Source organism: Pseudonaja textilis, chromosome 1 (genome assembly GCF_049901715.1).
Source record: "Pseudonaja textilis isolate UNSWEBS1 chromosome 1, rPseTex1.2, whole genome shotgun sequence".
Classification (NCBI taxonomy): domain Eukaryota; kingdom Metazoa; phylum Chordata; class Lepidosauria; order Squamata; family Elapidae; genus Pseudonaja; species Pseudonaja textilis.
In genome coordinates, this window is record NC_141990.1 from 116,075,815 (window position 1) to 116,090,448 (window position 14,634).

At 38.4% G+C, this 14,634-nt stretch overlaps 1 protein-coding gene across 1 annotated transcript in view; it reads right to left on the minus strand.

Moving 5' to 3' along the window:
* KCNQ5 (potassium voltage-gated channel subfamily Q member 5) overlaps positions 1-14,634 on the minus strand; it is a 118,110-nt gene that overhangs the window by 85,285 nt on the left and 18,191 nt on the right. The window contains exon 3 of the mRNA XM_087920357.1: positions 680-806. Within this exon, the coding sequence (XP_087776483.1) occupies positions 680-806 (127 nt within the window). The remainder of the gene's footprint in view (positions 1-679; positions 807-14,634) is intronic.

The following is a 14,634-nucleotide window of genomic DNA, read 5'->3' on the forward strand; positions in this document are numbered from 1 at the left end:
GATATATAGAACATTTTTATATTCAACTGTTTCTGGCTGATAAGTTTGACTCTACATTTTTGGCAATGCCAAATTCTGTTATGCTCCATTTGAGATTAAAGGATTTCATGGTAATATGAAACTTTTAAATTGTATTGATATATGAATTGATTTCAGCTCATGCTTTATGGGAGGCTATTTTTCCCTAGCTAAATTAATTAGTTAATTAATTAACTACTGAACTGGGGCAGGAATAATATGCATTAGGTATGAGCTTCCTTATACTGAAAGAAAAGATATGCAGTTTCTTGACAACACCACTAGCAAAAGCAGAACATGCAAAAACTCTTTCCCAAAATGGAATCAGTCAAATGTAACCTAGAATTTGATTCAAAATAACAGGAAACAAAATTCTGTGGTTTCTATAACTTTTTTTAATGCCTTTGAGTCAATCTTCACTCCTGTAAACTGCTGGACTAACTGATGGTAAGATTTTTAGAAGTCTTTTGTCTTTTTATTAGGGCTGAAAGAGCTTGACTGGCTCAAGGTCATGTACAAGGCCTTGTGCTTAAGGTGAGAATGGAATTCATGGTTTCCCACTTTCTACTGTGATGGCTTAACCACTACACCAAACTGGCTCTTTTTCTAGGTATAACAGTACTGTTTTTCAGATGAAATTAGTCCTACTTGAACAACTCACCTATTACACAGAAAGGTTTCCTTGCAAATCGCAGTCTTCCTTGCCATCCACGGTATCTACAACAACAGCCAGCAGACCAGATGCGTATGATGAATTCCAAACCAAAGACAACAATCATCACTGATTCCTAGGAGGAAACCAAAAAAAAAAAAAAAAAAAAAGGCAGCTGGTGAAGTCAGCCAAGAGAACAGAAGCCAAGGAATTAATACGGGATACTGGTAAATACCTACAGTATATTAATCTTGAATATTTATTTTTACAGCATTTATCCTTCCCCGTTTGTTTGTTTATTCGTGTCAGAAGCATCACAACTAAAACAAGGCATACTAAATGGCGTAAATTTAAAATATGAAATACAGGATTAAAATATGTACAAGTTAAACAGATCTTGCCCAGAAACTGGCAACAATAATTGCGTTCTGTCATGCTGCCAGGAGATCCCCTAAATGTGCACTGATCAGGTATACATATGTGTGTTGTTCTCTGCATTTCACCACAATCGCAAAGGGCAGATAGCCCCATTTGTTCAGAGTGTCTCTGAATCTTGCTGTACCCATGTGTAATCTATTCAATGATTTCCATACTTCCCAGCTTTCATCAGACCCAGGTGCTAGTTCCTCCATTGGTTCCATCCATTGGTTCTTTGTAGCTTTTCATAGGTCCTCTCCGCTTTTAAATTCTTCGAAGTCTTCCACTGACCTAAGGAAGCTTTTCTTAGATTTTAATCTCTGATGAACTGTTTGCAGGCTGTAGAGCGGGTGCTGTCTAGAAGATATTGATGATTTGACATTCACTCTCTGTCTGCTGCAGCTTCTCTATGAACAGCAGGCGAGACAATGACAGCTAGATGGTAGATGGTTTAAGGCACCCAGTAATAATGCTGGGGGCTTCATTCAGAGCAACATCTACTTTCCCAGCATGTGCTGATTTATACCAGACTGAGCAGGCATATTTGCTTGCCAAGCAGCAAAGAGCTAAAGCTATTGTCTTAGGGGTTCCTGGTTTGGCACCCCAGGTAGAACTCATAAATTTTCTAAGGATGTTATTTTGTCCACTGACCTTCATTTTAGTGTTGCTTATATGTTAGGGCCCTATCTAGAGTGTCCTCTAATTATTTAGGGCTATAGCAATGCTCCGCTAACACCCCTTTCCATGTGCAGTCTGCTTATTGCAAAGATGTAAAGATGCAAGCCATATCTGCATTTTTGCTGGATTTGACCTTAACTGGTTATCACAATAGTCTCCATCCAGCTCTACCAGGGCTTCAGTTTAAAGTTGTTCAACCTCCTCAAATGTTTTTCCCCGTACAGCCATTGCTCGATCATCAGCATACATATACTTATTGCTACCTACAGGGAGCAGCTGATCATAGGTGCAAATATTAAAAAGAATTGGAGCCAATACACTATTCTGTAGTAAGCCATTCCTTTGATTCCTTCATCTGCTTCGCCTCCCCTGGAACGCTACAAAAAACATGTGGTTCTAAAGCAGAGGCCTAATGATATTTGTAACATTAAAATCTTTAGTCATATCATAAACTTTCTGCTTCAGTCTTCTAAGATTGATGGTATCAAATGCAGCCATGAGATCTCTAATTACAGTTCCTGTTACACTTCCCTTTTGGAATCCATCTTTGATATACAGTACTTGAATTAAATGCAGGATCTATTCAGTGCAACTTTTTGAGGGGTCAAGGTTTTGTAGGTATGACACAAGAGAGAAATTGGATGGTAGTTCATAGGGTTATTGGCCTCTTTACCTGATTTTAAAACTGCTAGCTGCAAGCTTAGCCTTTTACCAGACACTAGAAATCTTATATTGTTCCAAGCATTCATTAAACATTTCTAGTAGCCTTTGTTGTGCCATTGGTCCAAATTGCTTTATCTGTTCAAAAAGGATGTTATCGAAGCCAGCAGCTTTCTGTGGCTTTCTCTCCTGAGCCTGGATTTTTATTTGGATACTCAAACTGGATGTTGACACTTATAGTCTCTCTAAGTAAATTAGTTGTTTCATCCTTCTCATTTCTGTTGATCCTAATCTTGGGTTTTGATGGCCTTTGATCTGGATTGTTGTTTTTAAGAAGGCTGACTGGCTATTTGGTCTGCTGTCACATTGGCATAATCTTTAGAGGGAATTGGGGGGAGGGTTGACTCAATAATCTTCAAGCTTTGTGACTACTTACATGTTCATATTGTTTCAATCCAGCTTTTTCTCGTAGCTTCAGCTATAGAAATAATTAACCGCTGAGAGTGAGATACTTCTGCAATTTGTCTTTTGTTTCCTCTGGATTTAGTTGGTGTTACAGCCCTGTGGAATTGATAGCCGGGAACATTTTTTTAACAGCCTCCACAAATTTGTTATAATAGTTTGGTTTAGGTATTATTTGACTAACAGCACTGTCCAATAGTCTTTGAAATTTAAGCTAGTTGGCTTTTTAAAAGTTATAATTATGTCTAAAGGGGTTACTGTGAGGTCAAACTACAGCGGTAACCTGGAATATAATTGGCTGGTGCTAGGAAATTGGAATAGGTGAACAATCTACTCTAATACATCGCTCACAAATATCAAATCCGTGTTATATCCCCTGCGCCATCTTCCACTGTTAAATGATACTGGTAATTTGTTGTCATTTAAAAGAGCTCTCCATTTCTATAGTCATTGGGATACTTCCAGATATTGCTGTGACTATTAAAGTCACCAATAACAAAATTTATTTTATCCTTATTAAATGTATTTCGTCACTCTTGATCTCATAGTTGCAGTTTATAAATTGAGGTGACCATACAGTTGCTTAGCTCTACAATAATTACTTCTATGTTATTTATTTCTGATGTTTTTGTGGACCAAACCTGGATACCAGGCTTCACAAAGACTATGCTGCCATACTGTCGGTGGAGCCTTTCTGCAACAAGCTGCATCCTTTCCCATAAGATCATTGGAATTTTAAACCATCTATTTATATAATATTTATATCAATACTAATTGGGATAAATAGATTGAAATATTTACATCTACAAACAAGAATATTATCTGGAATATTCCAAGGTCTTATTCCAAGACATTAAAAAAAAAATTCAAACAGCAAATAAATCTCTCTCTAGATTTCATAAATGCATTAGGGCCTTTAGGAAGAAAGTGAAGGTGTTTTGTAGACTCAGCTACATTTTTTTACAGTTAGAAGGCTACGAACTTGTGTTTTAAACCTTATACAAACTTAAAGCAAGTACTTTCAAACTCTGACTCATGACCCTAAGATTTGTGAACATGATCACCGAACCGGTTGTTATACTGGTGCAATCCCACCCCTGTCTATAGTTATTTACTTGGCTTTACCAGACCACTTATATTTACTACTAAGAAAGATAATATACTTGATAAAGTCATATAATTTACTTTGGTTTAGTATGAAAGGTGACACTGTAATGTTTAAATCATGTTTTTTTGCTCATGGCAATGTGTGAACCAAACTGTTCTGGATAATTTAACAAACCAGTTAAAACAAACCACAGCCTACTGCAGTGGATGAATGTTGTGGTTCACCGGCAGCCTGTGCAGATGGCAGCAGAATAGGACAGTAGGGAAGAAAGGGGATCAGTCCGGGAGTCTGGGGAGGACTCGGATGAGGATCCTGCGTCCGATGCAGAGATGGGGCCAGGACCGTCTGGGAGTGGGGTGCTGCCTCTGGAGCCTCCGGAGTCTGGCAGCAGCGAGGCAAAGGATCCAGGGGAGCCTGTTCCCAGTGCGCGTATGTGCAGAGCTGCTAGAAGACAAGATCAGCTGAAACAAAAGGGGCGACTCGGGAGTAAGGCTGGGAGATGATTGCCCCTCCCATAAGGTATAAAGGACAGGCAAAGATGACGAAACCTTTGCAGGAAGCAAAGTCATTCATTTGGTTCAGATTCATTTTTGAAGCTCTTTGTAGTTCGGTTGGATTTTTCTAGTTCATTTGGCGCGTCTGTTATTGGTGGCACTTCACAGGAAAGAAAGGTGGGTGCTTATATTGAGGGACTGTTTGAGTTTCATTACCGGCTGAGAATGAAAACAATTCCCAGCATTGCAATAAAACAAGACTTGTTTTTAAAATAAGTGTGTGCGTAATTATGATCTCGGAAGCCTTGGTCAGAACAGTGAAGCAAATCAATGCTCTAAATCCAACACTGCTTAAACAAATCCCATGAGCAAAATGTGGGAACCATTAGGTGCATATATGAAGGTAAAATTTAATATAAATGTTTAGATGGTGGCAGCAGGTCAGTAATTTGAACAATCGGTCTATAAGAATCCAGTCTCAAATCTCCCATTTTACATGAATCTTGACCCTTCTATTACAGCAGGAAAACTTGTAGCAGAATTTCTCCACAGAATTACCAGTAAATGTGATTTGATACTAAAAAGTCATTGTGTGTAGAATGAAGATATTAGGGTAAACATATTTTTCTTCCGTTGTACAGACTTTGCTAGCTTTTTTATGCCTCAAAGCCCAGCATAATCTATTTGATCAGACAACAGAAGAAATTATTTGTAGGGCTGACCCTAAAATTAAACAGAATAATAAGTCTGCCTTCAGCAAATTTGGGTATAATTAAAGAGCAGTAAAGAATCTTTTGTGATATTTTTTATAACCAGATGGGAATACAATTTGGATTTTCTGCCTTTGGAATCAGAATTTCTTGGACTGTTCAAAATTAGTTGGCTGAATTTACGCATTATACTTTTTTTTGATGAAGGAATATGATTCTGCATAAAATCTATGGCTTGGTTTACTTATCATGCAGCTAAACATGAATGGTTTAGTTTTGGCTTAGTGTATTATACAAATCAAACAATTAAGGTTTGTGAATTATGTTTTATGGCTTGGTGTCTTCTACTGACCGAACTAAATTTTTAACAAATTATGATTAAAACAAACCATAACTCAGTGCAATGTTGCAATCCTGCTGGAGGGCTCATTTAATTATTGCTGCAATTTACATTTAGCATTTTATGCCCTAGAAAAGCCTGCTGGAAATCCAAAGTTAGAGGTACCAGGTGCTCTATACAGATAGTTCTTGACTTACAACTAAGCCCAAAGTTTTTGTTGCTAAGCAAGGCCATTGTTATTTGTTGCCCCATTTCACAACCTTTTTGCCATTGTTATGAAGTGAACCCCTGCAGTTGTTAACTGAATCATGCAAGCACTAAGTAAATCTGGCTTCCCCAATTGACTTTGCCAGTCGGAAGCCAGCTGGGAAGATTACAAATGGTGATCATATGAACCTGGGACAGTGTAACTATCACAAATACCTGTCAGTTGCCAAGTACCCAAATTCTGATCACGTGACCATGGAGACGCTGCAGCGGTTGTAGGTGTGAAAACCAGTTGTAAGTCACTTTTTAGTGCCATTATAATTCTGAACAGTCACTAAACAAATGGTTGTAAGTCAAGGACTACCTGTACCACAGTGCGTTATCTGAAAAAGAAACATGTGTTTCAGGTGCTTACACTTTTTCTGTTATCTTTATTGACTACAAACTCTAAAAAGAAAGCATCTAAATTGGGGTATCAAACCACAGGAAGCTGGGGAAGACAATGGGGTCCCTAGAGTGCCTACTCTAGATCCATCCCCCACTGCACTGAGAACAGCAACTGTTACTAAGAAAATGTTGCATAGTTAGCTGGCTGCTTAAAAGAGGCCCCAAACTAGTCAAAAGTTCTCTTTGGTAGGGTACAAACAATGAATGGAGATGTGAGAGGAAGGACTTCTCACTGTCCCGAGAGCGGGGAATGAATTACTGCCTTAGCTTCATGACTCAAAACAGAGCATCTTCAATGGTTTAGCTGCTATATGCTACTGGAACTTTGAGAAATACTTCTCTTTAAAATAGTGTAAGTGACAATATTGACATTGTTGCTAAATAGGGCAGTGGTCTGGGCCAAGGGTCTTCAAACTTGGCAAGTGTAAGACTTGTGGACTTCAATTCCCAGAATTCCTGAGCTCACATGACTGAAGGAGGAATTCTGGGAATTGAAGTCCACAAGTCTTAAAGCTATCAAGTTTGAAGACCCCTGGTCTGGGCCATTGGAAGAAGCCAGGAAAGGGGAAATATTAGAAATCATCCTGCCAGGACCTCCTTAAAACAAGAATGATGCTCTAGATAAGGACCCTCAACACTAGATCTGGTTGCTCTAGATTTATTTTTTTATAATAAGGAAAAACAAACGAACAGTACAATATGCTCAGTTGCTAAATTTGATTTGGTACAGTATTTTTGTTGAACTTTGGCCCTGCTCAGATTAAAACAGCTAATTTCCATTTAGCCTGTATTTCTGGACCTTTCAGAAGCATCCTGAATTTAAGTTTTTTGAACATTGTTGTATGTTCAGGGATAGTTCAGTGGAAGGTAGGATACAAACCAATTCCTTTTGAGAAAAATGTATTATAATCATAAAGTCATAAAAACCAAAGTTGATTTTATAATAGGCAATTAAACAGCTGTATCTTTCTTCTCTCTTATACCATTGCTATGCATTATTCACTATCCTCTAATCGTTATGATTTTATTTGATGTCGTACATTCTTAATTATGATCTATTATTATAACCCTTTGTTCTACAGCTCAATCTGCTTTTCATTTCTTGAGCCTATAGTTCTACTTTTGCTTTTACTCTTTTGTTCTCTATATTATATTGGAGGGTTGTTTTTTTTTGCCTCTTAGCCTACTTGCAGTAATGCTTTAGCTAAGAATCCTATATTCTCTCCATTTGGCAATTTCTTATTTTAATGCATTATATAGTATTTGCAGCCACATCAAAATTCCTATACAGTAATACTCTGCTCTGCGATTCTAATCTACTACACAGCAGTCGTCTTCCTCTTGCTGGTTCACTTCTTAAGCCTGGCAAAGACCTACTGTCAGGATGGTAGGATTACAACTGCCACTTGGTCCTCCTAGCTTTTCTTGGGAGTTTCTGTCATCCTGGTGATATAGCTCTTTTAATCTCCATTGTGTAGTGTTGCTGTTGCAATGCTGTCCTTCTCTGGATTCCTGATTTTCTTTTGAGGTCCTGTGAGAGCTATTTTCCAACTGTCAGTGCTGCTTCCTTTTTTCTTTCCTTTTTTTTTTACTCTGGTGGACTGATGCCCATCGCTGCTACATGACTGCCATGGCTTCTTAAGATGAAGGGGCATTAACTCCTCTAATTATGTGCCAACAGGAGCTCTGGCTAGAGAAGCCATATGTTCTAGACATGGGTTCTTGCCCCCAACCTGTTCCAAATTCCACCTGCCTCCTTTCTCTGTGTTCAGATTTTCAGATTGATTATGGACCACTTCTGTGCAATTCTTGGCCTCTGGCCTGTGGACTAGCTTGGACTCCTTCTCTGGGCAATCCTGTCTCCAACGTCTACAAGTCAGCAAGGCAAGCAAAATTACCTTTAAACTCTGCAAGCTTTTGACTAAATTACTGGCTCTTTGTTCTGTCTCAGCTGCCAGTAGAACATTCTAATAAAAGCTATCAGAATTTTAACACTCTTACTTTTATCTGCATCAATCTAAGGTTTGCATGGCACACCAATTCAAACTCTCTGCAACCCTTAGGCTCCTGCTTATCAGAACTTGACAATTATATGGCAGTTTCATATAACACTTCAGGGCTTTTATGCTTCTAAGACTGGAATGTTGGCTTCTAATGAAGCCACTCTCTCCAGTTGCCTCTCCATTGTCCTAGAGACCTCTATCCTCCTTCTACATTCAACACACCCCTACCCTGCCAACCTTCTCTTCTCTGATGAAAGAGTGTATCACTAGGGGTGGGCTGCTGGGGGTTCATAAGGATTCAGGAGAGCCCTTAGCTAAGATTCTGTGCAGTTCGGAGAACCCCCCCCCCCCCCAAATCCCACTCCTGGCTGCCCCCGCCATGCCCCTCCTAGGAATCCCCACTCAGCCTGTTTTGCATGCAGGTAAGTGCAGGGCACATGTGGAGGCTTGAGGAGGGTGAAAAATGGAAGTTCAGGAATGGGCCCATTTCTGGCTTCCAGAGAGCCTCCAGTGCTCGGGGAGGCTGTTTTCGCCCTCCCGGAGACTCAAAGAAAGCTTCTGGAGCCTGGGGAGAGCAAAAAGCCTCCCCCCCCATGGTGCTGGAGGCTGACTAGGCCACGCCCACCCTAGCCACACCCATCCAGCAACTGGGGCAGAGAACCCATTGCTAAAAATTTGGAAGCCCACCCCGGGTATCACTATGAGGAAACTAATAAGCCCTCTTTCGGAGAGCCCGTTCCTCTTTGCTAGCTAGGGAGAACAATATGAAGGCACAACTCAGAGAAAAGTAAAGGTGACTCCTTTTCCTACAACTCACTTCTAATGATGGGTTGAAAAACTGGATGTTTTTATTTTGAAATATTGATAGTGCTCCGAGCCATCACAATAGGATATGTTAGAAATGCAAATAACAGCCAAGATAAGAAGCAATGAATTGGAAACAACTTCTAAGATATTATAATTACTTTAAACTGTCTTGAAATGATTAAAAGTTCATGAGATAACTACAGCTGACAAAGTACTTGAAAAAAGCTTATTAAGCACTTTGTCAGAGAAACAGGGTAAGATGTATATATTATTTGGCAGGTAAAACATTTCCCTGTCCAGAATAAAGCTGTTCTGTTTCAGCTTATTTCAGCTGTTTCACTTGTTAGTCATTCAGAATGGAGATTATCATACCAGATAAGTGGAGAAGCATTAGAAATGAAGAATTTTTGGCAAAGAAAGTGATCTCCCACTTTTTCCTCCCATAAATTATTCATACTTATAGTCTATTTAAAATTTCTATCAAGCTAAGCAAAGGTAGCACCTCTGACTATACAGTCCACCTTTTGTTAACAAAGAAGCTTATTTGTTGCATCAGCTCATGCGCTGCAGTTTTTTGTAATAATAAGCAGATAACACCATTCCCAGAACACATTAAGCTTTCAATGGTCCCCTCCCCTCCGAAACAAAAATGGCTGGGTGATTCATCTAACTTGCTAAGCTAAACCTAAAGAAATCACAATGTCCTTCCAAAGCATGTGCTTGACCATGATAGAAATACTTGGATATAAAACAAATACATTGTAAGAACTGATCCCATGAATTTCTCCAGTGTCCACTCATAGAATTCCAATTCACGACTGATTTGCTAATATTGAAAGGATCAAGGTTTCTTGTAACTGCCAATGTATCAAAGGTATGTAAAATTTTCAATGAATGATTATGTCCAATAATATTTCATCAATTCTACCAACCGTGAATTGATGAATGCAGTTATCAACTTAAGGCATTCTTTTCAATCTAGTGAGCTCAGTGATATATCAGGCTGAACTTCAGGAGATTTGAAATATAAAGAGTATGTGGCTAAGATTAATAGACACCAGATAACTGATTTTCCTATAATGTCAACCAAATGTCCAGACTTTGCCTTTTCAAGTGAGAAGGAATATATTCACAATTGGTATTGAAACAAATATCTATCTCTCTATTTCTATCTGTATATAAAGCATTCAATAGTTTTAAAACCATCCAAACCAAATAAAAGGTTGTATGTATGTATGTATGTATGTATGTATGTACATTTACAACCTATATTTTATAAACTTGCAAACACCTTTGTGCAATCTATCATCTGAATAGTTGTTGGGAATTTCTGGATTCATAGTTTGCCTACCAAGAAAATACAGACCAAATACGTTTATAAATATCACATAGAAAATGAATGCACAAGTATGATACTTTTTTTAAAGGAAACCTTGGCTACAGAGCTCTATTTTCAGTCTTTTTGTATCACAAAAAAATTGATTTTACAATATTTATATGTTTAGCTTTTAAAAATGCATTCATAATTTGGCAACATATTGTGAGTACAAAACCCAAGCTACACTTCAACAAGAAAGAGGGGAGGACCGCCAAAGAACACAGCCATACAATTTATAAGCAACAATGTGTGAGAAAATCATGATATAGTCTGTTTTGTAACCATGCTTTTTGAACCTAACCATTATAGCTTGTAAACTGTAACACACAATTTAGTAGAATATATGATTCCAGCTAATATATGATTTCAACTAAAATCCTTTTACTACTAACGCCCCCCCCCCAACCTTCTTGAGAGTTAAATGATTATTAAAGTTCATTTAAACTAGAAGGCTAATTTTTCCAAATGAACTCTCATATTTATGTAGTGATATTCAGAATTTTTAAACAATTGTTTAAGATCTTAAACATGGGCCTCTGCTGTTTTATTTTACAGGCTGAGTTTATTAACTTCATGCTTTCTCAGTAATCGTTTCTTTTATATTTTATTATTATTATTTAATTACTGTGAACTGCCATATGTTGTAGGGTGGATGGGGACTGATACAGTAAGAGTGTAAAATAAAAATAAATTACTGCTGCTATTTGCCTTCAGGTGGCTGTTTATTTCAAATAACATCTTCAGGAAAATTAATCAGGTAGAGGCTTACTTTTCCCCTGGAGATTTGATTTGAAATTATTTTCCCTTTAAAATAAAAAACTCAGTTTTAAGCATCCAGTTAACTTGAGAATAACAATATATATAGGCTTAGTTCACCTATCATGTTGTTCAGGGGTGAGATTCAAATTTTTTTACTAACAGTTCTGCTTGGTGGGTGTGGCGTGATTTGGTGGGCATGACAGGGGAAGAATACTGTAAAATCCTATTCCCTCCTCACCCCACTAACCTGCTTTCCAGCTCCGTTCTCCTGTGCAGGGCAACAAAAGAAGACCCAGCCAATCAGCTGGGACTCGGGAGGTAGAGAATAGACAGGGGCGGGGCCAGTCAGAGGTGGTATTTGCCATTCTCCAAACTACTCAAAATTTCCACTACTGATTCTCCAGAACTGGTCAGAACCTGTTGAACACCACCTCTGATGTTATTCCAAGTTTGTTTCAAACATAGTTTCTTAAACTAGTCAAAGTAGACTAGTTCAGGGGTCACCAACCTTTTGGACCTCAGGGACCACCAAACTCATAATTTTAGATCCCAGGGACCACTAACTGATTCTGTGGGCATGGCCTAATTTGTGGGGGTGGCTTGGTGGTCATGTGACTGGCTGGGCATGGCTTGTATGTAAATATTATAAATATTTACATAAATATTGAATTTTTCATAAAAAAGAGCAACTTTTACCCAAAATCAGGCAAAGCAGGCAGATTGATTTGCTCACAGAATCACAGATTCATTCAGAAATCTATCTATCTGCCATTGGCTAGCTCAGTCTGTCACATAAAATTTGCTTGCAACAAACTCATAAAATTAACTCACAACACACCATGCATGTAAATATTGATTTTTTATTAAAAAAAAGAGCAACTTTTACCCAAAATCAGGCAAAGCGGGCAGATTGAGTTGCTCACAGAATCATTCAGTGATCTATCTATCTGCCATCGGCTAGCTCAGTCTCTCAAATTTGCTTGCCGTGAATCTGCACTGAATTTACTTGCAAGCAAACCTTCAGTCCTAAGGGAGGTTTGGCTGTGCTGAGCTGGAAATCTAAAGACTAGCTAGAAAGCAAGAAATCCAACCATTTCCTGCTTCCTAGCTAATCTAAATCTCCCAGCAGAACAGATGATGGTCAGAAAAAGGAAAAACAGCAATTTAGCAGACAAGTTTGCCTGGTAAGGAATGAGTGGGCGGGGAGGGTTCCTGCGGGCCATGTGTGCAGTTCAGCCTTGTGTTTCTGCACAGCCTGGATTAATTGTTTTGTGGGGGTGCTCTGGGGGTGAGGTTTCTCTGCGGCCCACCAAAATTTTTTCACGGCCCACCAGTGGGCCACGGCCTACCGGTTGGTGACCACTGGACTAGTTCACATAGAATGCTTTAGCATAAATAATAGTTTACATATCACAATGGTAGAGTCTAATCAATCATACTGAGCTAATCAACCATTTGCTGGATTAGTAGAAAGTATTTCTACTAATTCTACAAATTCCTTGTGTGTCCAATCACAAGAATTCTATTCTATTCTATTCTATTCTATTCTATTCTATTCTATTCTATTCTATAAGGTTATTGCACTTATAGGCTAAGGAACTAGTGTGGACATAGCAGTAGGTAATGACTAACTTTAGATTAACGAGACACTTTTCCACAGTGGTAGGGTAGGAAGTTTCTATGCATGCAAGCATTTGAAGATGAGTAGATCCGGTGAAATTATTAATTTATTTAAACAATTTATATGGACATCATTTTGTAAATGTGGTTCTTCACATGTACAACAGCAACCATACCCCAAAATAATTAAAAATAATTTAAAAAGCAAATAAATGCAAAGATCCTGAAGTCCAAACAATCCTTTTCACCTTGCAAATCAGTAACATGTAGACAATCCAACAGGGCCTCACCTAACTTCCCAGTCCCAGTGCTCGAAGAAAAGCAATGTCTTTAAAGCTTATGGAAGACTTAATTCCCAGGAGGTGGAGATGATGTTGTTTCATAGCTTAAGTTTCAAGAGAAAAGGCATCTCTCCTGGCCCTGTTAGATGACACTGCATCTCCATCCTGTTGGACTTGGTATAGTGAGCAGAAATAACCGCAGACAGGCATGCCTGCAAAGAACCTGCCCCTGTGCCAATGTAGGGTTATATATGTGATTATCAGCATGAAGAATGTGTTTCTGGGTGTCTTTTGATTGCCTTCTGGCTGAAGAAATGATAAAAGTTGAGATCTATATGTGAACATCTATGCTTGCGCATATATTTTTTTCTGAATAAATTTGTTAATTTAAAACCTAGGTCAAGCCTAGGTTTGTTCATTCCCATCATATCATAGTAATTAAAGCAATCATTACAAAGCCACATTAAATTATTTTAATTTATTCTTGGCTACAGCAGAGCAGCCGGTATCAAGAAAAAAATTAAAAATTAGTACATATATTCTAATGTTATTATTTCAACACATTTCAATAATGGCCATCAAGAGAATACCATGGGTGACTTCCAGTTGGAGTTTCTTCGATGACAGACCGAACTCTGCGATCATGCATTGTTTTGATCCGTGCTCGCCGTTGGAGCGCCCTGAGCTGCCTGGATTCAGGGCTGAAGCCACCCCCTAGAGGTGGTGAAGAAGGGGGAGCCATCAGCTGGGTTGAGGAGAGCCACATCTCTCCTGCTCGGCTGGCCATTACTCCCTTTCCCAAAGGCGGTTGCAGCGGTGGTCAGAAATGGCCACCTCAAAGAAGAACCCGACCAGACAAGATTGTGCAGGAGGAAGTTTAAAGGAGAAAGCTTGACTGACTGGGTTGAATAGAGAACATCTATTTAAGGTACCTCGAACCTGAATTTTAAAGACTAATACTATTCCTAAAAAAGATCTTAAGCGGCGAAAGAGAAAGGGAAAAGATGGAATTGGCTTTTTTCCCTCATTGACAGTTTTAATTAACTTGGAACGTTAAGAAGAGATTCAAATAAGAAATTGATACTAATCCACTTTGACATTAATAGGCTATTTTTAGCTGAAAATAAAGTGTCAAAAGGATAAAGATTCTTGGATAATTTAAAAATTTTCTTAAAAAAAGAAAGAAAGCATAGGAGGGAAAAAGGAAACAAGAGGGTGGAATCTGGAAAATGGAGGAGACCACCTGGAACTTAAAAAAAAAAAAACGATAGTGGAATTTTAACAAGGCTTGCAAAAGATACATTGTAGCTGAAACTTTGTTACAAGATAACAAAGCCCCTGGAAAGAGAAAGTGAGAAAAGAAGCAAGAAACAGTTTTGGATTATCGGATGATTCCTGGAATTTTGGATGGTGGATCCTAATGAAACAAAATAAAATCAATTGGGGGTTGTTTAAATTTTTTAAAAATAGCATCACTCCTTGAAGAGTTAAAGAACAAAAAGAAGAAGCACAAGAGGGAAGAGGATCTTTTGGCTTCATATTTCAATTTTTAGAAATGAAGATTTTGAACTAAGAAAAACAAGAAACACTGGT